At 35.6% G+C, this 25,885-nt stretch overlaps 1 protein-coding gene across 4 annotated transcripts in view; it reads left to right on the plus strand.

Annotated features, from left to right (window-relative positions):
• The window catches only part of WDR7 (WD repeat domain 7), a 458,806-nt gene that overhangs the window by 231,849 nt on the left and 201,072 nt on the right, over positions 1-25,885 (plus strand). For all 4 annotated transcript variants that reach the window (XM_027868951.1, XM_027868954.1, XM_027868953.1 and 1 more), the window contains one exon: positions 4,321-4,545. In XM_027868951.1, the coding sequence (XP_027724752.1) occupies positions 4,321-4,545 (225 nt within the window). The remainder of the gene's footprint in view (positions 1-4,320; positions 4,546-25,885) is intronic.

The following is a 25,885-nucleotide window of genomic DNA, read 5'->3' on the forward strand; positions in this document are numbered from 1 at the left end:
GTGTGTGTGTGTGTGTGTGTGTGTGTGTGTGTGTGTGTGTGTGTGTGTGTGTGTGTGTGTGTGTGTTTTCTTTAAGCAGTGGCCATTGCAGAGCCTGAACTGCTGGGGTCAATGCCTTGCCTATTGATCAGTATCCCTGCAGTCCCTTGCTCCAGCATCTGCTTCATTGGCTTCTTTCAGTGCCTGCTTCAGTACATTAGAATAGAAATCCATAACCAGAGCTGTGCTCATCCAAGCAGGGGAAGAAACTAAATTAAATGGTATAAAACAATCTTGGATCAGGAGTTTGTGCCAATTCATCTTGATCTAAGATGTCACACCGGGCTCTCTGTCTGAGCACCTGGGCTAGAGGCAGCCATAGTGAAAATAGATGGAGCTGCGATCATTCATTTGTCAGCTAAGGAGCATGGCCATGGTTAGCAATTCCCTTCTGCAGAGGTCAGCTGACAGAACAATCAGTGCAACTGCAGACTAGAGCTTTCCTTTGAACTATTGTTATGGAGCATGCTTCTTGCTGGGACTGGGGGAGGGGAGCCAGGCTTGCTTCCTGTTTAAAGGATACCATGGAAAGAGTAAAATATTCTCTCTATGTGTGTAGATGTAGATAAATAGAGCTCTTATTCCTTGTGTATGTGTTCATGTATAGACATAAAACTATTATTAAGTGTATGCACTGTGATATAGATGAACAAACTGGTAAATATCACTTCATCTGATGTTAAGGTCCATTTTCATCCTTCTCAGGGAGGCAGTGATTATTGATTTTTTTTTTCTTAGCATGGTTAAGCTTTTAGTTTTTTTTCTTCTTTACTTGCCATATGATCATCACAACTACCATAGATAGTACTATATGGATTGGGAATATATGTGTATAAATGTGAATGCCTTTCCATACACATATGCTAATACTTTTTTTCAGTAGTATTTTCTTTTTATAATTACAAAAAAAATAGAAAATTCTTTGATAAAAGTAGACATACATGTTACACTATCAGCAAATAAATGTTATTTTGTAATATAATTTTAAGAACTTGTTTCAAGCATTTTCCTTTTGGCATTTGACTAGAAATTATATTTTATGCAATAATGTTTATTGATCTTAGAATTTACAAATTGATAAAATATTTTAGTAATGTAGGAACATAAGCAAAATAGCCTGCTTATCATTACGATGTGTATAAATAGACATTACTATGTAAGTTATATATTATCATATAAAGTTATATACATTTTAGTAAGCTTTAAAGTTTTTAACAGTTGTTTAAAATCCTTCCTGTAGGAATTTGAATATTTTTCAAAGCAAATTTATTCCCTTAGGAATCATTCTGCCTTTCTTCTCTGTATGTACTGTGGTGGAGTTAATAATAACCAAAGCTGAGAGAATTTCATTTCTTTTTTTTTTTTCCAAATTTATCACATGAAACCTTTTGAAATTAACATTTAAACTTTTTTTTAAAAAATCATTAAAAATGCACAACAAATGTCATAGAACTAAGTAAAAAAAATTGCTAGAGTTTATTGTTGATCATCTAGTTTTCTACAGTACAGAACAACTTATCTCCTTTTCCTTTCCTCCAGTGATAAAGATTTAAAGCAGGCTTCTCTCATTTATTTCTTTCCTTTCATTGTGGCTTTTGAATTCTTTATCCTCACTGAGTCTAAGATGTAAAATAGAACCAAGGGATCTGATTCTAAGTTCAGGTCATCTAAGATAGACAGCTACTGTTTCCATAGGAATTTAGATTTGTTTAGTTGATTAAGCAAATCAGCCAAGTTGCTAAATACTAGGTTTTGATCAAAAGTGGCACTCTGACATCTTGTCAGACAATCTTTGTCAATGAGTATAATAATGATTACCATTTTAAAGTTCTTTTCATGAGCATAAGGTTCAGATTTTTATTTGTGTCTTAAGGAAGCAACATGGCCTTGGGATGGTGGACCAGCTTTGGAGAAAGGAAAATCTCAATTCAATAATTAGTCAATTCTGACTTATGTATGCTTTGTAACATGGACAAGACACAACCTCTCTGTGTCCTAGGTAACTCTTTCAAACCTTGTTATAGGAGAGTGGCCACACAGTGATATTCAGGTCTAGGAACTCCCCTTCCATAGGCCCCTCCCCCCCAAAAAAGCTTCATCTAATGTACTATATCCAGTCAGACCAGGATCATGCTTTACATCCGTCCTCCCAGGATGTCTTGCTGTTGTATTCCCCATCGCCCCTCCACCTCCTCTTTTCCACTTCTTGCTCTGGAAAGGACATGATGGTACACTGCCCACAGGGACTGTCTCATTTTTGTATTTTTATCCCTAGCATATCCCCTGTATTAGTGACTGGCACATTAGAGATGTTTAATAAATGATTTTTTTTGTTGTTCATCTTTTTTTCTTAAGCATTTGCTTATACAACTCCCTTAAGCTAGCTTCCTATATCATATTCACACCCAAAACTACACTCATTGCCTCTGTTCTCTCACTTCTCAACCTCTTACAATGTGGCTGCAGTCCCCAAGGATCAGCTGAAACTGCTTTCACTATGGCAAATGATGACCTCTGTGTTGTTAAATCGGAAGGCCTTTTGAAAGTCCTCATCCTTCTTGACTTCTTTTCAGTATCTGACACTATACACCACCTCATCCCCTCAATACTCTCTTCTCTTTAAATTTTTGTCACATTGCTCCCTAGAATTTCTTTCTAACTTCCTTAACTAGTCTTCAGTATTTTTTGCAAGATTCTAATCTGTGTTTTACCCTCGATGTGTATGTGCATACATCCAAAGGCTCTGTTTTTGACTCCCTTCTATTACTTCAGTCTCTATTGTGGTGATCTCATTAGCTGCCATGGTTCAGATATCATCTCTGTAAGACAATATGTGAGACATTATGAAAAGAGCAATTGAATTGGGTTCAAATCTCCTTCTTTGACACTACTTGCCTGATCTTGTGCTATCACTTAATCCCCCTGGGCCTCAGATGCTTCATCTGTGAAATGAAAAGTTTGTATTATGTGACCTCTGATGTCTTTTCAGCTTTGGATTTGTGATCTTTAATACAGATGACTCTCAAATCTATATATCCAGCTTATCATCTCTCTTGAATTTATCAAAATCTTCCCATTATCTGCTCACTGATTTTCATATCCCATTGGCATGTCAAACCTCACATATATAAAACAGAACTCATTATCTTTTACCCCTAAATCCATTATTCTCTTAACTTCCCTATTTCTGTCGAGGGCACCACCATTCTTCTCAGTCACTCTAGTTTATAATTAATTTGATCAGAGAATCATCTGTATAGAGATAATAGTTGAATCCATGGGACCTGATGAGTTCACTAAATGAAATAGTATATAGAGAGAAGAGAAGAAGTAGATGTGATGTGTATGAAGATCCAGCAAGGGAGATAAGGAAGAAGGAGTCTGATAGGTAGGAGGAGAACCAGGGAAGAACAGTGTCATGAAAACCTAGAGAAGAGAATATGGTCAACAGTGTCAAAGGCATGCAGTCAAAACCAGGCCATTTGATTTGGCTGGTAGTCTCCATTATATATACACCAGTTACAGTATCACTTCAGTTTCTGCCTCCATTCACCTTCATAGAAATGTTTTCTACCATGATTCCTCTGTCTAATTCCTTAATTTCTTTACATGATCACATCTTCTTAATTAATGTTATTTTACATACATTAACCCTGAATATTTATAAGATGTCTATTTCCATTATTGCATTTGTGACTGTACTGGCTTTGAAGCCAGGAAGCACCATCCTTTTCCCAGCCTCTGGGCATGTCACAGAATTAGATTTTGAGAATGGGAAGGGGTCTCAGCAGCCATCAAGTCCAACCCATTAAAAAAAAAAAAATCTCCCCGAAACATACCCATATAACATTTCTCTAGGCTTTTTCTCTACTCACATAACATTTTTCTAATCTTCAGCTTCTTCATCAGTAAAATGAAGTGACCAGATTCGATAATCTTTAAAGCCCCTTTTTGTTCAAAAATTCATAATCTATTATATAGAGTTTACCAGAAATTTTGGTGTACTAAGACTTTTGGAACACTTTGTATAGCCTGGTTAGTGCCTTTGATCTGAGCCAGACTCATATACACAAATAAAAACATGTGTGAATATATCATGTGTTAAACTTTAGAGAAACTAATTATGAAAATACAAATTAAAAGTTTCAAATAAAATTAATTATTTTTAATGTTTTGAGTTGTAGAAATCTTTGGATTTTGCTCAGTGTGTGCGTGTGTGTGTGTGTGTGTGTGTGTGTGTGTGTTTTTGATGTGTGCTCATCAGTGTCTTTCTGATTTCAGGCTGCCTATCATCAGGTCTCCCACAAATGAAAAAAATATCTACATCATATGAAGAAAGACGTAAACAGGCTACAGCTATTGTTTTATTAGGAGTGATAGGAGCTGAATTTGGTGCAGAAATTGAGCCTCCAAAATTGTTGACAAGACCTCGAAGTTCCAGCCAAATTCCTGAAGGGTTTGGTTTGACCAGTGGTGGATCCAACTATTCATTAGCCAGACATACTTGTAAGTATTTTTTTCTTTCCTAAATATAGTCATTGTTTTTCAGTGCCTATCATTTGGCAATAAAACCATATTTGCTTACTCTTCCCAAAACAAAACAAAAATTAAACATATGCTTTTTGTCCACCACCATATTTACATTAAAGCAAGAAAATAACCAATGCATTTTATGTCATGTTTGCAAATTGTAGTGGTTAAATCACCTGAGTTTTTATTTTAAAAAGAATCCTATATTCTAAATTTAAATGTCAGTTCAGTAGAAAGTCATTTGTAGTTCTTGGCATATTATTGTGTTGCAGTGGATCAAGTTTTAGGACGTGGAGTCAAAAAATCTTAGGTTCAGATATCAACTCTGACACTTTTTAGCTGTGTGACCATTCGCACCACACTATACCTCTCTGAACCTCAGGTTCCCCATTTGCAAAATTTAGGGATTCTACCAGATGGCCTTTTCGGTCTCTTCTTCTCTGGATCTGTGATCCTATGACAAGAAAGGTACTCTTCTAACAGTTCTGGATTCTGAACTTTGTTTGTTCACATTCCTAGTCCACATTATTGGACTGAGATTTCATCAAAGCCTAGTCTACATTGTACTCCACAACTTTTTGGCTAAAATAATTTTTGAAAAAGGATTCTAATAAATTTGAATTTATCTAATCTGTACTGTATAGTCAAAGTACACAGAGGAGTTCCCAAAACATTGTTCTTGAGGTTCACTCTGGAAGTCTGCTATATAATTAAGACAATATTGTAAATAAACAAGGTATTTATTGCCATACTTAACATTTTTATGTAGGGCCCACAATGGAGCCACCTTGTACTGAATTCTGATTTGCAACAATGTTGTGTTTATATTTACTCCATTTCCTCAAATTCAGTGAACTTACCATCTCTTGCTCTGGGAAGAGTAACCAAATTAAAACATACAAACATTCTTGGAAAAGATCTGTCATGTGTTTCATGGCTATACTCACCGTTTCTTTTACTGCCTAGACAAAAACACTCCTTTCTGCCTTCACTATATATATTTTCTATTAAAATATAAACTCCTTGGGATTATCTTTCTCTTGTATTCATATCCTCAGCACTTAGTACGAGACACATAGCTAGAGTTTAATAAATGCTTTTTAAATTCATTTATTCTGTTGCCCAGTCTCACTATCCTGGAATTTTTTTTTATCTTTTCAAAAGTCTGTGCCTCTTACTTATCAAAGCCTTACTCAAAATTTGCGTCCACAAATTTTTCTATGATTAATTCCACCCCATCTTCAGCTACTGTACTCCTTCAAGCCATACCAGTCAACACCTTTTAGATACATTCTTTGCTGTTGTATATTAATTTATACCTTAACTATAATAAAAGAATTTTAGACAAGGAAGGGACTTTTGAGATTGTTCCATTCTGTTCCCCTTTGCAGAATTGCTTAAATGTGTTGGTTTCTTGGGGCAAGGTGGGATGGAAGGATGGTGTTGGTGGGTGTAGATAGGGTTTGTTCAGTCTCCCTTGTTAAAGAATAAACTCTTCTAAGAAGAGTTTTATAAGGAAAAATTAAATATACTGTTTTATTGGATTCTTCTTATAGCAGTAGACTTTAGATTGTGAGCTCCTTGAGAGCAGGGACTGTTTTTTGCCTCTTTTGCATCCCCAGCATTTCACACAGTACCTGGCACAAAGTAGGCACTAAAAATTGTTTATTGAATTGATGTTTCCGTGAATTTGTGCTTTTATTAGTGTGGGTTCTCCCACTAACAGGGCTGACACAGCTTTTCATATCATGTAATTCTTAACTACCTTTCTCCCATAAATCCTTCTTAGAGAATCTACCCAGTGCATTTACGTCCTTCTAGATCTTTTGACATTCTGTTGGTAACAAACAACAGATACGTGGGTACCTGCAATTTTATATCCCTCATTCTCACTATATGTTAGTTCATTTCCTTTTTCGTACTGATTCTTACTAAATGACATCACTTGACCAACCTTTGATATTCAAATCCTAATTGGTTATATGCAATAGCCAATTATACTCACCATATGATTCATAGCCTTATAGCATCACTGTTGTAAATATTAGGGTTAAAAAGGTGGCTCCTTATTGGGGAAAAAGCTGAAATTATTGTTGATGCTCAGCATCAGTTGAGACATGAAATGTGAAGACATACTCACCAAGAGTGTTCCCCTTTGTATACAAAGGAAAAAGTGATTTCCTGTGATCCTGGCCCCCCACTGCCCAGAATGCTTCTTATCATGGATGGCATTGTGCTGACCACATCAATTCAATAATTCAATAAACATTTATTAAGCACTGGCTATATGCTAGACCTTGTGGATACAAAGACCAAAATGAAAATGGTCCCTGCTCTCCTGGAACTTATATTCTACTGGAAGGATACAACATACATACACATCAGTAGATATTTGTTGTTGTTGTTTGCCCTCCATTCTTGAAGAGGATTAAGTACATCAGGAGGGTGATATCTTGACATGCAAGTGAATTGGATTTAAGTGAGGCAGAGCGGTACAAAGTCACCAGTCTCACTCTCTCCTCTAGAGTCATTGAGTCCAGTGGCAAGACATACGTCAGGATGACTGGCAATGGCCCCAGATGCAGTGGGAGACCATGGCCTTTTTTCAGTATATATTTAGTAATTTCAAGAGAGAAAAATGGTACAAACTAAAAGAAGCAAGGAAAGCCCTGTGTCATTGTGAAACATGATCTATATTTTGAAGGAAGAATTCTTCAAGGTGGAATTATGGAAGGATTTCACCATAGAAGTGGAGGACTGCCTCTTCAAAGACAGAGATGGGAGGTGGAATGTTATATATGGAGAACAGCTAGCCAGCCATTATGACTAGAATAGAGAGTGGGTGAAGGAAAATAAAGTAAAATATAACTATCAGAGTAGATGAGAACCAGAATATAGAGGACCCTAAATATCAGGCTGTGGATTTTGTATTATGTTCTCGAGGCAGTAGGGAACTGCTGAAGATTTTTGAGTCAAGGAGTGACAATTGGATCTATCTGTTAGGAGTATTAATCTGTCAGATTGGAGAGGGGAAGAGCAACTAGATGCAGAGACACCAACTAACCGAGGCTGCATGAATAGAGAGAAAAGGATGTGTGAGAGAGATCAAATCCCGGAATACTATTGGGCGTCTTCAGTGAGATATATGGCCAATGAAATCCCCTTCCAGAATTGCCAATTATAGTTTAATCATGATAGTATTATATTGCTATGAAACATTTAAGCCTCAACATTTTAAATTTAGCTGCCTCTCTTTTACTGTTTCTTTATTCAGATGATGTCCACTAACCATGGATGAGGGATTTTACTAGACTCTACTCTGAGCTGTCTTCTGTTCTCCCTCGTTAGCTCCCATTAGTTTAATTTTCATCAATATGAAGGTGATTGCAATATCTACACATCCAGCCCTAAGCTTTTTCCTGATCTCTACCTATTCTGGCATCACCACCTGCCTTTTGGACATCTGAAACTATAGATTTCTCATAGCCATCTCAAACTTAGTATGTCTCAGACTGAATTCATTTTCTCTTTGCCTCATGCCTGGTTAGTCTCCTTGTCTCTAGTTTCTCCCCAATCCAAGTCTATCTTCTCCTCAGCTGCCAAAGTGATTTTTGTTAAAGTTCTGGTCTGATCACATCACTTCTCTAATCAAATTCCAGTGACCACTTCTTCAACTTTAACCCTTTCCACACACTCTTTGACTCAGTAACACTAGCCTCCTTACCATACCTCACATGAGACATTTCCCTCCTCCATGCCTTTTCTCCCATCCTATATGCTTTGAATGTTCTACATTCTCACACCTTTCTATTAGTTTCCCTGGCTTCCTCCAAAAGTCAGCTCAAATCCCACCTTTTTCAAGAGACCTTTTCTGAGCCATCTGTCTTCTTATAGCCCCTTTGCCTGCTTGTAATGCCTTCCCTCTGAGATTATCATTATTTTTATTATTTCAGTGTTATTTTCAATTCCTTCTACCTACCCAGCCATTGAGAAGGCAAGAAAAACAAGTTTCCACATTAATTAACCATGTTCAAATTTTTTTTAAAAAAGTAAAAAAAGGAAGAAAAAATACGTTTCAATCTATGATCTAAGTCCATTAGTTCTCTCTTTGGAATGTTTCATCATGAGTCCTTTAGAATTGTGGTTGATCATTATGTTGATCAGAGTTACTCAGTCTTTCAAAATTTATTATCCTTACGATATTACTTTTATTTACTGTATAAATTGTTCTCCAGATTCTCACTTCACTTTGCATCAGTTCATACAAGTCTTCCCAGGTTTTTCTGAAGCCATCTTTTCCTTCATTTCTTACAGTACAATAGGATTACTTTCCATTTACAGTGTGTGTGTGTGTGTGTGTGTGTGTGTGTATCTTGAATGAACATAGTTGTTTTCATGTTGTCTCTCTTGTTAGAATGTGAGCACCTCCAGAGTAGGAACTGATTTTTTTATCTTTCTTCTTGTCCCCACTTAGCATAGATCTTGGGGTGTGTGTGTGTGTGTGTGTGTGTGTGTGTGTGTGCACATTAATAACATTTTCCCAGAATTCTCTGGAATAGAAATTTTACAAGTTTGAAATGGTAGTGTTCTTATTTTTTATTTTCACAATAACTTAGTATATTAAGTATTTAATCTTTACAACACCATTATGAGTAGGATAAGTATTATCATAATAATGATACAAGATTTAATTGACTTTAGTTATTAATAGAGTTAGAGGTGTGAATGGGGTTTAGCTGTTCTCTGAAATCTAATAATATAGTCAACTCATTTATCCCCAACAATGGAGAGGAGCACTGATATCTATGCATAATTAAATACTTATCCATATCTGGTTATATGGTAAAGTTTCATATTTATATTTGAATATAGTCTTGACATGCAAAATCACTCTTGAAATAAAATGATTGGAACAATTAGCATAATTGACATAATTCGAAGTGAGAAGCTAGCAAGAAATCTATCTCTTCCTTGTTCAATGATTCTTTCCTGCGTTTGAAATGCATGGAACCTCAGAATACTTCTGCCTTCTAGAGCAACGAATGCGTGTTTTCTTTTTGTCTGGAGAAGTCAGACAAGGCGCTTAGAACTTTCATATCTAGAAAGGACCTTCACATACAGCTTCAGCATGCAGACGTGGAAAGTTAAGATGTGTTTACTTTGCTGTTTTCTGAACTGGGGTCACGGCACCGGTATCATGAGATTTAGAACCAGAAGTGACTGTAGAGATCATTTAGTTCGCACCTTTACATTCCAGATGAGAAAACTGAGGCCTACAGAGGTTGAATAACTTTGCCAATACCATATAAGTAATTTGCTAGTTGGAGTAAAAATTATACTCAGGGCATCAGATTCCAAATCTAGTAGTCTTTCCATTGTACCTTGCCAACCCCTCAAATCTTCCATACTGGTTTTTGCTGGGCTGAAAGCATTGTGTAGAGTTAGACCCAGTAGTAATAGTAAAAAGAGATGGTGAGCAGCAGAGGTGAAAGAATCAACAAATAATATCAGTAGGAGTTCATGACTTAGTAGTTTATCAGCTATAAACATGGAAAATCTAGTGGCATAGAATTCCCTGATTCAGCAGATAAATTTATTATAAGACAGTATGTTAATAGTGTAAAGAGCATTGGACTTAGGGTTAGAGTTCAACTTCTGCTGCTGATGCTTGCCAGCTATATGGTTTGACATCATTTCATTGTGGGGGAAATACAGTCTGGCCATCCCTTCCCTCTCCCCAACAAAATACATATTACCAGATAGGGGAAGAGAAAACAGTCATCAGAGAGATTATGATAAAAGTAATTTCTAATCCATTTGTCACATGAAGGATAGTTGAAACTTTCGTTAAACTGGTGATATTTTTAGCTGCTGGGAAAGTTGACTAAGCTCTAATTAGTTCATAGCATCATAAATTTGGAGCTAGAAGGTAGTTCATAGGCCATCTAGTCCAACACTTTCATTTTACATGTGAGGAAACTGAGATCCCGGATGAATAAATGACTTGCCTGCGGTCACAAAAAATTACATTTCTACAGTCATTTTCTATGAAACCTATGTTTCTGTTGTATTTGTGTTTTGTGATCATGTGATTTTGTTCATATGTCTTATTTGGTGTCAACTTGCCTGCCATGCATTAATTAAATGATTGTAAAATTATGAAATGCTTAATGTCATGCAAATGATGAAATCTGATGTAATGTTTCCAGAATAATCTTCCATACATGCAAATATGTTCATGTCACTCTGATGCTCAGAAATCTTTGGTGACTCCCTGTGGTTCTACTGATTAAGTACAGACTCTCTTCTCTTTTCAGTCTTACCTTGTGTTATTCTCCTACATACCCTCTATGTTCCAGAGGAATGAACAATTTCACTCTTTTAAACACATGGTATTTTCTTCTATTTCTGCATTTTTCCCCAGTGTATGTCTTATTTTTGCAATGCCCTCCATTCTTCTCTTTGCCTAATGAATGCTTGTTCTTTAAATCCCCCTCAAAGAAGACTTTCTAGATTCTTTTAGTAAGAAAGAGTTTCTTCTCCAAACTCCATATAGCATTTTGTTTCCTAATTTTCTTATGCATGTCATATTGAGTATTGTAACTATCTGTGTCACATCCCACTGCTTTCAGCTACTTGAAGGCAGGAATTCTCTCCTTTGTAAAATTTAAATCTCCTTCAACATATCTGACAGTAAATTCTTAATGAGTTGCATTGTATTATATTTGTGTTGAAGATAAAATATTAATAACTACATTCAAATATCTGAAGGGTTATTATAAAAATTTTGGCAAATAACTATTCTCTAATTCCACAGAAGATAGACTAGGATGACATGGGCTTAATCTGCAGATTGAGTGATTTAAGTTGGCTATGAATGTACTTTCTGACAATGGGATTTATAAAATATTAGAAAAGGGGAATGAAAGAAATTATGGAATCCTGTTGTTTTTTTTTTAAGTTTATTGTTGCTTTTTGATTTAAACTATGGTCATTCTTATTTTCCAGTCTTCTTTTATAATAAAGAAAAAAAAATTGAAAGCAAAACTTTAAGCACATTTAAATGAAACTAGTAGTTTGTTTTACAGCATGTATATTCCACATTTCTGATTCCCCTACCTTTTGTAAAGTTCAGTTACTTTTAGTCTTGTTTTCATTTAATTTATTGTAACCATTTTGTAAATTATTCTACTGGTTCTGTTTATTTCATGCTGTATCAGTTCATACAAATCATCCCCTCATTTTCTGAATTCCTCATATTTGTCGTTTCTTCTAACACAAAAATATTTTCATTTGCAAAACCACTGTTTTTGAGCCATTCTCTAATTGAAAGCATTTGCTTTGTTTCCAGTATTATACTGTGTAGTTATATATTTAATAGAGTACAGTCTCTGGAGTCTTTTTTTTTAAAGATAAAGTATGGGGTAGTAGTGAAAAAGGTGGTTTCCCCCTCATCCCCGCCCCCCACTTCTAAACTACCTACATGAAAGGTAAAACTGCCTAACAGCATTTTCAATTTAAATTCAGGCATAGAACATCTCTGTCCCCAAGTTTTAGTGTAATTATCATTGTTAATTTCAATGTGGAATATTGATTATTCTTTGCTTTGCCAAGTTGGGTTTTTGGGGGGGGTTGTTTTTTTGTTTGGTTTGGTTTTTTATAAAAACATTTTGGCTTTTCAAAGTTGCTTACTCCATACCTTCATTGATGTTTGCCAATCTGGTTATTCTGCTTCTCTCAAGCAATCTGCAACTATGCCATATGTTTCATACCGTGCTTCAGTGCATCTTTAAAGCATGTTTTCTGTTCCCCTTCCTTGTGTTTGCCCCGCATAAGCTTGTAGTAGAACAGCTGTTTCTGTATCCTGTTATAATTCTATCCTGTTATAATTCATTCTCCATACATGTCCAATTCAATGGACTTGTATCATGCTGAATATTTTTTCATTGTACACCTACTATATTTCAGAAGCCTGTTAGCATTCTGCTATTTTTATGTATTGTAGACCATTTATATGAAATTATTAAAATGGCTTTTAAAAACCCTACTCTTGGTAAAAGCCATTGGTAGTTTTAGACTTCCAAGACATACAAGAGCTTAAATGATACCGTGGCTTTGTAGAATTTTTTTTGTCTAGAAATTGTTGTTATTTTGGTGTCAGGCTCTATGCCAGCTTTCCAAGATTGTCTTAGGCAGTTTTATTCAGTTTTCATTGTTCCTGTTATCCTTGACACTGCTGCCTAGCAGAATGATGAGATAGCTTTTAGTTTTGTATTGCCAATAAAAATCTTCATTTTACGGGGCTTTCCTGGTGTAGGTTGCTGAATGATCTCTGTCATTTTTGAGGTGATCATCCATAGGATTCTGTCAGCTAAACAATAGCTCTTCTTCATTTACATATATTCATGTATAACCATGTGCCTGTGTGCTTTAGAACAGTATAGGAGAACTTTTATCATTATTTCTAGGTTTTAAATATTATTTTAATAAATATAGAAAAATATTTTGACAAAATACGGTGCATATTCTTGTTAGGGGGAAAAAACCCAAACACTCGAAAACTTAGGAATGAGCAGAGCTTTCCTTAACATTATAATTAGTGTCTCTCTAAGACCAAGAGCAAACATTTTCTGTAATGGGGTTAAACTAAAAACCTTTCCAGTAAGATCAGTCATGAAACAAGGATGCTGTTATGACTATTACTGTTCAGTATTTTATTAGAAATGCTGGCTGGTGCAGTAAGACAAAAAAAAAAAATAAAAGGAATAAGCATGGGCAAAGAGGAAATAAAACTATCACTTTTTGCAAGTGATATGATAGAGTACACAGAGAACCCTAGAGAGTCAATTAAAAAACTAATTGAAACAACATCTTTAGCAAAGTTTCAGGATATGAAAGCCATACAAATCATCAACATTTCTCTATAATGCCAACCAAACCCAACAGGAAGAGATTGAAAAAGACATTCCATTTAAAATAACTTTGGACAATATAAAATACTTGAGAGTCTGCCTGCCAAGAAATACGGAGGAACTATCTGAACACAATTACTAAACATTCTTTACACATATGAAGGCAAATCTGAACATTTAGAGAAATATTATTTGTGCATGGGTAGACCAAGCCAGTAGCATACAAATGAGAATTTGTATCAGAGAACCTAAATTAATTTACTTATTTAGTGCCATACCAAATTATCAAAGTATTACTTTAGAAAGCTAGAAAAAAATAATAAATTTTATCTGATGAAACAAAAGGTCAGGACTATCAAGGGAATCAATCAAAAAAAAATTGAAGAAAGAAGACCTAGCAGTACCAGATCTCAAAACATACTACAAAGCTTTAATCTTTAAAACAGTTGAGTACTGAGTAAGATTTAGAGAGGTTTATCAGAGAAACAGATTGTATCCACGTTATACAGAAGCAAATGAGCATAGAAACCTAGTGTTTGATAGAGTCAAAGATCTCACCTTTGGGGGCAAGAACTCATTATTCAATAAAAACTATTGGGAAAGCTGGAAAGTAGTCTGGCAGAAACTAGATATAGACCAACATCCTCACATTGTATACCAAGATAAGCTGAAAATGGGTATATGATTTAGTCATAAATTATGACATCATATGCAAATTAGTGGAGTATAAAAGTTACCTGTCAGATCTATGGACAAGGGGAGAGTTTATAATGAACAGGAGAAAGAGAGGTTCATAGAAGGTGAAATGGACAATTTTAATGAAGTTCTTGTACAAACAAAATCAGTGCAGCTAAAATTAGAAGAAAAATCAGGAAAATGGGGGATGGAGGCAGGAGGGAAACCTTTCCATCAAATTTATCTGATAAAGGTCTAAGTCTCAGGGGTGGGGAACATGTGGCCTTCTAGGTCCTTGGGTGTGGCCTTTTGACTGAGTCCAAGTTTTACAGAATAAGTCCTTTTATTAAGGGGATTTGTTCAGTGAAGTTTGGATTGAGTCAGAGGACTGTACTTGAGGACCTAGAGGGCCACATGTGGTGTTAAGGCCACAGGTTTCCCACACTTGAAGATACAGAGGCAACCCAAGTCAAATTTTATAAAAATAAGAGCCATTCTCTAATCGAAGAAATCAAATAGTCAGTTTTTAGAGGTAGAAATCCAAGCTCTTAATAGCCTTATGAAAAAATGTTCTAAATCACTAATTATTAGAGAAATATAGATTAAAATGAATCTGAGGTACCACCTCACACTTATCAAATTGGCTAAGATGACAAAAAAGGAAAATGACAAATGCTGGTGGGGATGTGGGAAAACAGGTACTCTGATGTATTGTTGGTGGAACTGTGAACTGGTTTGACCATTCTGGAAAGCAATTTGGAACTATGCCCCAAAATCTCTTAAATTGTGGATCCCCTTTGACCCAGTGATACTGCTACTAGGTCTATACCCCAAAGAGATTTCAAGGAAAGAAGGAAAGGACCATATGTATAGTAATATTTATAGTAGCTCCTTTTGTAGTGGCAAAGAATTGAAAGCTGAGGGAATGTCTATCAATTAAGGAATAATTAAACAAGTTATAGTTTATGAATTTGATGGAATAACATTGTGCTGTAAGAAATGCTGAAGGGGATGGTTTCAGAAAAACCTGGAGAAACTTCTGTGAACTGGTACCAGGTGAAATGAGCAGAACAAGAGAACAATTTATACAATAAAATATTATATACAATAATTATATATATATAATATTTATACAATAAAATATCATAAAGACAATCAACATTGAAAGACTTTGTAACGCTAATCAATATTCACTAATAATAATAATAATAATTATTATTATTATTTTGCTTTTTGGTGAGGCAATTGGCAAGACTTGCCCAAGGTCATACAGCTAGTAAGTGTCAAGTGTCTGAGGCCGGATTTGAACTCAGGTCCTCCTGAATCATAATTTTAAAAGATTTAAATCCACCACCAGATAGAGAGCTAATCGAGTCAGAGTTTATATTGAAGCTTGTTTTCATAAACTCTTTCTTTTTCTGGACAGTTTATATACTTTATGAGAAAATTTGTTTTGAATGACTATGTATATCCATATTGAATTTTGTTTTTCTTGCTCTTCTCAATGGATAGGGAAAGGAGAGACAGGAAGAAAGAATTCAGAATGACAATGAAGTTGATTTTTTAAAAAAAATTAATAATTTTAACTGGGAAGTAAAATTTCCTTGGATCCTCTTAAAGAGTATGTAGTAAAAAGTGTTTCTTAACTTGTTAGAAACATTTTCTGAACCAAATTAAGTTTTAGGTGTCCCCTACAATGTCTTTAAACATTATTCACTAAGTAAACTTTAGCAAATAATACCAGACAAGCTTCTTTTACTCTTTTGGTGTAATGAGTAAATTGAGTAGCCTTAGCAGGTTACTAAATTGTTTAAACCAGACTTTCTTAGTGACTGCTAAGTCTGTTTATAATTAAAAATACTTTTACTAAAGAGTTTAGTAAATATTGAGAGCCTGATGAGTTTTCTGATACCTTTTTTTTCTGTCACCTATTTTAATAATAACTGTAATCATGATACAGCTATTGGATATAAATACTAGTGAATCAGTTAATTGCTCCATTCTGAAGTGCTCCAGTTTTTTACATTTTTGTGAGAGGGCTTCCTCTTTGCTAAAATATTTTCTTTGACTGTCATTTTTGTAATGTTCATCACTTTGGCAAATAAATGTGATCTCTGCACTCTTTTGATCATGAAATGCCTAAGTAGAGAAGAACTGCAAATAAACAATTCTTTGTGTTTATACAATAGCTCTTGTGCTCTTAACAAGCCTTACATTGTCTATAAGGTTAAGTCTAGTAAAGATGTTATTTATAGATTGGGAAATAAAAGCACAAAGAGGATAAATCGTAAGTGTCATTTAGTGAACAGAATAAATACTAGAATGTGGTTTGGAATAGAAACCGCATTTCCAAATAAGCAGCATTGTGTAGTGTTCATGAGACCATACGCCTTCTCTACAGTTCAGTTTGATAAATAGTTCCCCCCTAACCCCGTGTCATTAGCTAAAAAAAAGGTGAGGTTTATCAGAATAAAGATTTATATACTTTAAATTGCCTCTCTTCTTTATCACACAGAAAAGGATTAACAATAAAATTTTACCTTTAACTTTCTTGACTGAATTTTTTTGAGTCTTTGTTAAAAGAGGCACATTCTGATGTAATGTTTTATATTTAAAAACTGCCATTAGGGACATACCTCAAATTGTTGGTCTTATCTTCTCAGTATTCCTATAAATGCTTTACTGTATCCTTTTTACCTTTTGAAGTAAAGCTACATCTTTAAATCATATCTTCTCATTTATTAGCATTTGTTTAAAGCTTTATTGATATAAATTTATTCTAAATTCAACTGACCTGAAACTGTCTTTGACTAGGTATTATTTTATTGGTCCTATGTGTAATAAATAAATGCTCATTGTGGTCAAAATTTCTGATAATCCTATAACTTCAAAGGGTAAATGGGTATTTTATTTCCACTAAAAGAGTAAAGTTGACATGTTGATGAATGGTTAGTTTGAGAAACAAACCCTCAAAATGTTACTCCTTTAAGAAAAATGTAAATGTTTTTCTTTGGAAATACTTGTTTTTTCCTTGTTTTCTGCTCATCACCTAAACACTTCATTTCCATGCATATAGGATGGAAGTAATGATTAATAATAAAGAAAAAGTATCTGAATTAAATTGATTTAGTATACATACTAAAAAGGTCTTTTTATAATATATTACTACTTCCTCTAGCTCTTTTAGTAAATAATTGTCGTAATTCTGTCAGAGACCTTTATTACATAAAATTAAATCGGATTGGATGAAGTTGTCAGTGTCTCACAAAATCTGAGATGTGATGGTCATTTTTAGATTTTGTAAAGGAAGGAAGAGTTGGGCCTTTTTGGAATGATCATCAAAATCTTCAACCTGAATTGTTGAGTGATCTTAGAAAGTTGTGGCATTGATTGGACATTATTCTTGGAAAAGAAGCAAAAGAGATTATATATAATTACTTAGAATGAATTATAGGCTATAAAACAAAATATCCTTTGTGAAGGTTTCTAGGTCACCAATTCTGTTAGATACTGGTAAACACAGGAAGATTTTTTTTTTTCATGATGATCCTTTATGATGATATATGCTTGAGGCCTAATAGATGTTCTGATTTTCAAGTTAAGAGCCAAGATGGTGTTGTACAAGTTTGGTAGTCCTACCAAGAACAGACATCACTTTCTCTTTCTCTTTTGTATTTGATAACTACTTGAATTTATTTTATATAGGCCTTTTAAGACTTCAGATCAAATTATCAATTTGAAAGGTCAATTTTTTTTTCTTATCCAGAATAACCCCTTGTACTACTTGTCAGGAGAAACAGGTTAACATAGTGGATGCAGTACTGGATATAGAGTTAGGAAGACTCTAGTTCAAATCCTGTTCTTAGACACTTGCTGGTTGTTAACTATTGATAGGTCTCTTAAATTCAGCCTTAATTTTCCCATCTATAAAATGGGGATAATAGTGCCTACCTCAGGTTTGTAATGAAGTTCAAATGAGATTCCTGGAAGAATAATGTAAGTATTATTTATTATTATTATTGTTGTTGTGGTTGTTATTATTATTACTATCCTTGTTCTCGTCTTCTTTTGTCTCCTGCAGGAATTTCCTCCATTAATCATTCATGCTCTTGAAACCTTGATCACTCTCCATCTATTAAGTCCTTTTCCTTCTATAATAAGTTCATCTCCCCTGAGCAAAAAAACTTTTTTTCAACTCTGCTGTTCTCTCAAGTTCCTGTCCTTTTTCTTTACTTTTTTTTAATTGCCACACTTCAAGAATGAGTTGTTGACATTGCTGTTCTCTACTTTCTTACCACATGTTCATTCCTCATACTTGCACTCTGTCTTCCCTTCCCGTTAACACACTTGTTTTCTTAAAGCTTAGCAATAGCCAAATATTTTTTCAAATTGAGTGTATTATTCCATCACATTCATGTACCATAACTTGCTTAGTCATTCCCTAATTGATCAGTTTAGAAGTTGGAAGGAACTTCAGACCATCAAATCAAACTCCCTCATTTACAGATGAGTTTTTACTACTGTAAATATTTTGTATATGGGATCTTTATTTTTAGTGTTAACCTCCTTAGTAAATTGTAATCTCTGGATCAGAGTGAGTAGACATTTAAGTAACTTTCTTAACACAATTCCAAATTGTTTTGTGGACTGGTTTAGTCAGCTCATGGTTTCACCAATAGTGCATTAGTATTTTATCTTTCCACAACCCCTTCAGAGTACTATTCAAAAGGGAACCATTTTGAACAAATGAATAACATGACCAAAACAGTAAGATAAGTTAGCTGAAGTAGGAAGGATTATTCAGAGTTGTGAAAAAGTGGAGATGTAGTATTTGGAGGTATGGCAGTGGTATAGGTGGGCGTTAACGAGGACTAAACATAGGGTGGTTGTGGTGGGAATAGATATAATCAGTTATAACACACTCTCTGGGCCATTTGCCCCAATTTGCACTCCTACACCCGGTATAGGTCTCCAGGCAGTGACTGCTGCCTTGAATTCTAGGGATTACCTTGTGGGTGGCTATTTCTACTAGGTGGTACAGTGGATAGTACACTGAGCCTGGAGTCAGAAAGACCTGGGTTCAGATGTGACGTCAGACAATTACTAGCTGTGTGACCCTGGGCAAGTCATTTAACCTTGTTTGCCTCAGTTTCCTCATCTGTTAAATGAGCTAGTGAAAGAGATGGCAAACCATTCCAGTATCTCTTGACAAGAAAACCCCAAATGGGGTCACGAAGGGTCAAACACAACTGAAAAAACAATTGAACAACAATTTCTATTACTGTATCTTGTAAAGTCCCTCTGGTGTGTTTTCCATTAATAGTCAGTCAGTAGACACATTTGCTAAAATGGTGTGGCCACAGCACTTGGTATAATAAGGGCATATGGTCCTTACTCTTATTATAAGAGTAGTATTTTTCCCATTTATCTTCAGTGTGTCCCCTGGAATACTCTCTCCAACAGATATACATAGTGACCATTAAGAGGGCTCAGACTTAGTTGTAGCAAGGCATGTATTTAGAATTCTTGTTTGGCAAAGACAACTCACCACTGTTGGTACTTCAGGGCCAGGAAGTCCTTTTTCTATTGATAAAGTCTTCACTCTGGGTTCCTAGGGTTTGCTTCCTTCCACAACCTGACTTCTACTTCTTGATTGCAGGACTCATATTCCTTGAAGCTGTTTCTTCCCATGAGTAATAATCTCTCTCTACTCTATACATCTAGAGTGTCTCTACTCCTCAAAGGATTCATTGTCTTCCACTGATACAGTAGGTGTACTGGCCAGTGCAGGGCAGAGCACCTCTTCCCCTGGGCCCTCTTAGATAGGCACAAGAGTCTACTCTACAACTGCTTCCAATTTTCAGACTTGAAATGCTTTAAGCCTGGGCTCCCCTCCGGCTCAGGGCCTGCCTCTTGAAAACCCTCAGAGGATTAGCCCATTTGTTTACTCAGCCAATCACATTGTTCCCTTCTTGTGTTATGGTCTCCCATTTGAATGTAAACTCATAGACAATCAGGGACTGTTCCCTTTTTTTTATTTGTGTTTCTATTTGGTTAGTATAATGCTTTGCATTTAGTATTGCTTTTTCCTGTATCAGTTGACTCAATCAGAGATGTGTTCATACCTGAGAAAAGAGTCAGGGTATACCTCATTAAGATCTTGTGGTTACATTCTAGGCCTTCTCTGTCTCTGTCAATTGTGGCGAGGTGGGTAATCACAACACTCTTTCCTACATAAGCATCAAGCATTTATTATATGCTTACTGTATGCCAAGTTCTATGTTAAGTGTTAGAGATAGCAAGAAAAAGCAAAAATAAAAGAGAGAGGTAAGAGACATTAGAAGTAGAATCCATCATGAATGATGAATGAATATAAGAGGTTGAGGGAAAAGTCGAAGATAGTACCAACATTTCAAGCATGAAAACTTGAATAAATAATGCTGCTGCTTATGTAAACAGTGAAGTTAGAAAGAGGACTTGGTTTGGGAAATAAGGCCATTTATGAGTAGGCATTTGAGGTGCTGATAAGACATAAAGATGAAGCTAACGGGCCTAATGGAAGTCAGTTCTAGAGATAGGAAACCAGCTTTGTTGATACCATAGTTGAAAACAGGATCAAGTGAGAAGCTGAAGAACCAAGGTACCTAGAAGAAGACAAGAAGAGAGTTAACTACAAGAAGCAGTTAAGAGAAGTAGAAGAACAAGAAGAGTGTGGTGCTTTTAAATGTGAGGGAAAAGAAAGTGATCTGGAAAGAGGAGACAGTTAGCAAATTATATGCTTCAGAGATGTCAAGGAAAATGACTGAAATAAAATGTCACGGAACTTTAGACCTGTGAAAAATCAGTTTCAATAGAAGTAGAAATCACATTGCAAGGGGATGGAGCAAGTGTAGGTGGTGAGGTACTGAAGTGATTAGGTAGAGACACTTTATAAGAGAGTTAGGCAGTGAAGAGAGGTGGTAGCTGGATGGGTTTACTAGGTCAAATAAAGCTCTTTTTAGGATTAGAAAAATTTATGCATGTTTATATGCAGATGGGAAGGAGTTTGTAGAAGTGAAGAGATTAAAGGTAAGCAAATCTCTTGGCAGAGGAGAGAAGGATATACTTGGAAGTGTGTGTGTTTTGAAAAGAAAACTATCAGAAGTTGTAAGTTTTTCTTTTTAGTTAAAACAAAAAGCACAGTAATTGCTAGAACAAGTACGTGGTGGAAGCCTGAGGTGGTAGGATCAAAGAAACAGAATGGTTAATTGTAGCAAGGAGTAGAGAGCCTTCTTCCTCAGAGATTGGATGGAAAGAAGTTAAAGTGAGAATGTTGGATGAATGGAAGGAGATACTTAGCCCGTAATCAGGAACACCTGAGTTCAAATCTGACTTCAGATTCTTACTATCTTTGTGACCCTGGGAAAATCACTTAACCTCTGTCTACCTCAGTTTCTGTAGCTGTAAAATGGGGATGATAACAGCATCAACCTCCTAAGGTTGTTATGAGGATCAAATGAGGTATTTGATAAACGCTTAGCACAGTACCTGGCTCACAGTAGGTACTTAATGCTTCTTCCCTTACCTCCTTCCCCTTCATTCATCTCCCTAAATGTAGGCATTCATCTATGCTCTGTCTTTGAGCCTCTGGTTTTCTCTGCATTTTCTGCCTTGGCAAAATTATTTACTACCCTGGCTTCAGCCTCCATTGCCATATAGCTGACTCCCAAATTTATATCTCTAGGGCTGACCCACATTTCCCATTGCCTGCTGACTATTTCCACCTATACCACCAATATTTCAAACTCAAAATGTCGGAAATGAATCTCCACAAAAGCCCCTCCCTTCTTTCTTGTACTTGAAACCTCAGGGTTATCTTTGATGATTTTCTTGCCCCATCATATCCCATTGCCAAGTCTTACTGATTTTTCTAAAATCTGTCTTGAATTTATTCCCTTCTTTTCCCTGTTAGCTTTTTTCTGGACTGTCTCAGTAGTCTCCTAAGTGGTATACCTGCCTCCAGGCTTCTCTGTTTAGTTTACTTTATAAAATAGTGTCAGATTAATTTCCCTAATGCACAGCTCTAGTGTGTCATTGCTCTGATGAAAAACTTCCATGAGTCTCCTTTGATTGATGAATAAAGTTGAAACCCTTTAGCTTGGCATTCAAGAACCTCTTTAATTTAACATTATTTCATATATTCAACTGTATTTTACATTGTTCGCTTCATATAGTCTATAATTTAGACAGATTATTTAGTTTTACCCAAAATGCTCTAAGCTTTTAATAAGGCTGTTCTTAATGCTTGGGATTCTTTTCCCTAACTCACCCCTGTTGCCTCCTTATTCTTAATATGCAACTCAAATGCCACATTGCTGTAATCATCCAGTTGTAAGCAAGTTACAAGCAACTCTCTTTCCATTGAACTCTGTCATGGCTCTATGGGGTTTCTTATGCTGGCTGGTTGGAAGTGTGGGATGTTGAGATTTCTGAGTTACCTTTTGCTATGGAATCAGCTTGTGATAGCAAGAGAGTGGATCTAGGTCAACACTAATAAGTAGGAAACAAAATGGTATTCAACTAGGAAAATTCACTCCTATTTCACAGAAACGTATATGCATGAAGGAATAATTACTTAATAACACTCTCAGAGCATGTATTATGAAGTATGATAAAAATTACAAATTTTTATTTGGGCAGTAGGCCTAGGTGGATCATGCCACTCTAATTCTGGGAATTGCATCACTCTGGACAGTAATATAAGCCCTAAAATATTGATGTGGACACTACAGTGCTATGGCTGTATAATACAAGGAACATAAAGCATGTTGTCCAAGCCGTGTTTTAGAGCTCAAGAATCACAATGCTGACCCCATATGCTGTCAACCATACTAATTAATTTAAAAAACAATTGCAATATATGTTTTGCCTGGGCTAGTTTTTATAGTTATTTTCTTATTTTAAAAATATGCTAGTAATATTTTAAATGATAACGTTAGTATTTATTTTCTGTATTTCATTTTTTCACTTTAAAAGCTAAAAGAGAGAAAAATTAGTGCATTTCAAAATGTAGAACTATCAGTTTTATAGTCATATGTATTTCATAGATTTGAACTTGTTTGGCTTTATTTATAAACATGTATGTAAATATCTCTGTTAGATATAAAGTTATTAGGTATTACCCAGACAATTAAATTTGGAAGAAGTTCCAAGTCATATAGACAAGTTCTGTAAGCTCCAAATCAAAGAGGTGGTAACTGTGTTTATGTGAACAAGTAATGTGGAACAGTGAATAATGACTGTTCTTTTCTATAATCGCAACAGACAGCAAGTATAACTGCATACTACAATATAGTATTTTGGTCAGGGATTCTCATTCTAACAAAACAGTTATAGTAGATTAATATTATAGGGTCCATAGATTTTTTTGTGTTTATTTCAGGACTTAAAAGTTTATCCTGGGAATTCAGAAATAGGATCATAGGTTTTAGAGCTGTAAGGAATCAACTAGTCCAAGTCATAATAATAGTAATAATAATAATAATAATAACTATGTACCTGGCACTGTACTAAGCACTTTGCAAATATTATTTCATTTGATCCTAACAATAACCTGAGGAGATAGGCGCTATTATTAGTCTTATTTTACAGCTGAGGAAACTGAAGATACTGATGGTTTTCCAATCTATCTATCCTGCCCCAGTCTTTTTGCTGACCTTCAATCTTGTATCTCTAATTGCCTTTTAGACTTCTCAAATGGGATGATCATTAGGCATGTTAAACTCAATATATCCAAAACAGAACTCATTATCTTTCCCCCTAAAACCTATCCCTTCCCCCCTTTCCTATTATTGTAGAGGGCAACACTGTCTTCTTAGTCCCGCAGGCTCCCAACCTAGGAGTCATCCAGGATTCCTCACTATCTCTCACCCTCCCCCTGCCATATCTTGTTGATTTCACCTTTATAACATCTCTTGAATACCCCACCTTCTTTCCTCTGACCCTGGTACCACTATAGTATAGGCCCTTATTGCCTCACACCTGCGTTACTGCAATAGCCTGCTGGAGTGTCTGCCTCAAGTCTCTTCTCACCCCAATCCATTCTCCATTCAGCTGCCAAAGTGATCTTCTTAAGTTGAAGAAAGCTGACTAAAATCAATAAAGGAGAACATAAAGGGGGAGGGACTACCAAAAATAAATAGTGTTGAGTTATTTAAATTACCTTGGAAGAGAAAGAAGGCACCACCATCTCTTCCTCCTGGTATGGGTAAAAGAGGGTAACACTCTGTACCTTGCTATAAAATCTATAATCTAATCTCAGAAAAAAAGAAGTTGTTCCTTAGTGTGTTTGAAAGAGGAAATGGAAAATACTTGGACATTATTGTTAGAAATAAAGTGACTGAGAATATCATAGACTACTAACCCATAGCCCCCACCCCCCTTTAAAGGCAGTTGGGGTTAAGTGACTTGCCCAGGGTCACACAGCTAGTAAGTGTCAAGTGTTTGGTCTGAGGCTGGATTTGAACTCAGGTCCTCCTGACTTCAGGGCCGGTGCTCTATCCACTGCGCCACCAACCTGCCTCCCTCATTTTTCTTTTTTTAAAAAAAGTTTTTTCTTTTTTATTATGACTTTGACAAACATATAAACGTAAAAACATTTTCTTATACAAAGAACAGAAAAAGATTCTATATAACTGTGAATATTACCAGTCAGTTAAACATTTATTAAACACCTACTATATGCCAGGCACTGTGCAAAGTGCTAGGGACATAAATATGAAAAAAAAGGACAAAAAGGAAAAAACAAAAACAAAAACATGGTTCTTACCCTCAAGGAGCTTATAGTCTATTGGGGGATGACTCCATACAAAAAGATGCTGGAAAAGGAGGGAGTGGAATGGGAGAGCATAGTGGAAGAATCATAATCTCAAAACAGTGCAGTCACATGAGAAATAAGGAAATATTTTGAGCTGAGCTCTTTCCTTAAATGGAGTTCTATCCTCCCCCTTAGAGGAGCAAGGAGAGGATGAAGATGTGGAATCCCACGGCTATTGAGAGCTTGCGAGATGATGCAGTTTAAGTCACAGAAATTCCAAATGGATTATATATAACTTTTTTTTTTAAAAAATGCATTAAATTTTATACTGCCAACACTGTCTTGCATATTTGTATCCCCTTCCTTCTACTTTCTTCAGTCATTTAAAAAATGTTTTAGTAACACTTTTTAAAAGCATCACTCAACATTACTCTTTCACTTCTTATAGACTTTTTGCCCATCTCCTTGTAGAGTTCCAAATTTTCCTTTCCAAAGTGTTTCTAGTTTGTCCTTAGCTCCCTATGTAGGTATTGTTATCAGCCACTAACATTCTAAGGAAGCTGCTGGAATGCCAACAAAAAGTCCAAACCTTCTGACCTTTTTAAGTAGATTATCCTCTGGTGGTAGGTGGAAAGAGGGTTTAGACATAGACTGTGTCCTCCCCACTCCCTTCCAGCCCTCAAGCCTCTCAGAGGCTTGACTCAAGCCACTTTGCATTAGGCTGGCATATTCTTCCTAAGATCCTGGACATAGAGCTGGAAAGGACGTTAGAGGCCATCAAGTTCAAACCCCTCATTTTACATGTGAGGAAACTGAGGCCCCAAGAGGTGAAATGACTTACCTAAGGTGACAAAAGCAGGATTTGAACTCAGGTCCTCTGACTTGGAAAAACAGTATTCTTTCTATTAGAATACATTGCCTCTCTGGTCTTGAA

This window comes from Vombatus ursinus, unplaced genomic scaffold, assembly GCF_900497805.2.
Source record: "Vombatus ursinus unplaced genomic scaffold, bare-nosed wombat genome assembly UNPS02014791.1, whole genome shotgun sequence".
NCBI lineage: Eukaryota > Metazoa > Chordata > Mammalia > Diprotodontia > Vombatidae > Vombatus > Vombatus ursinus.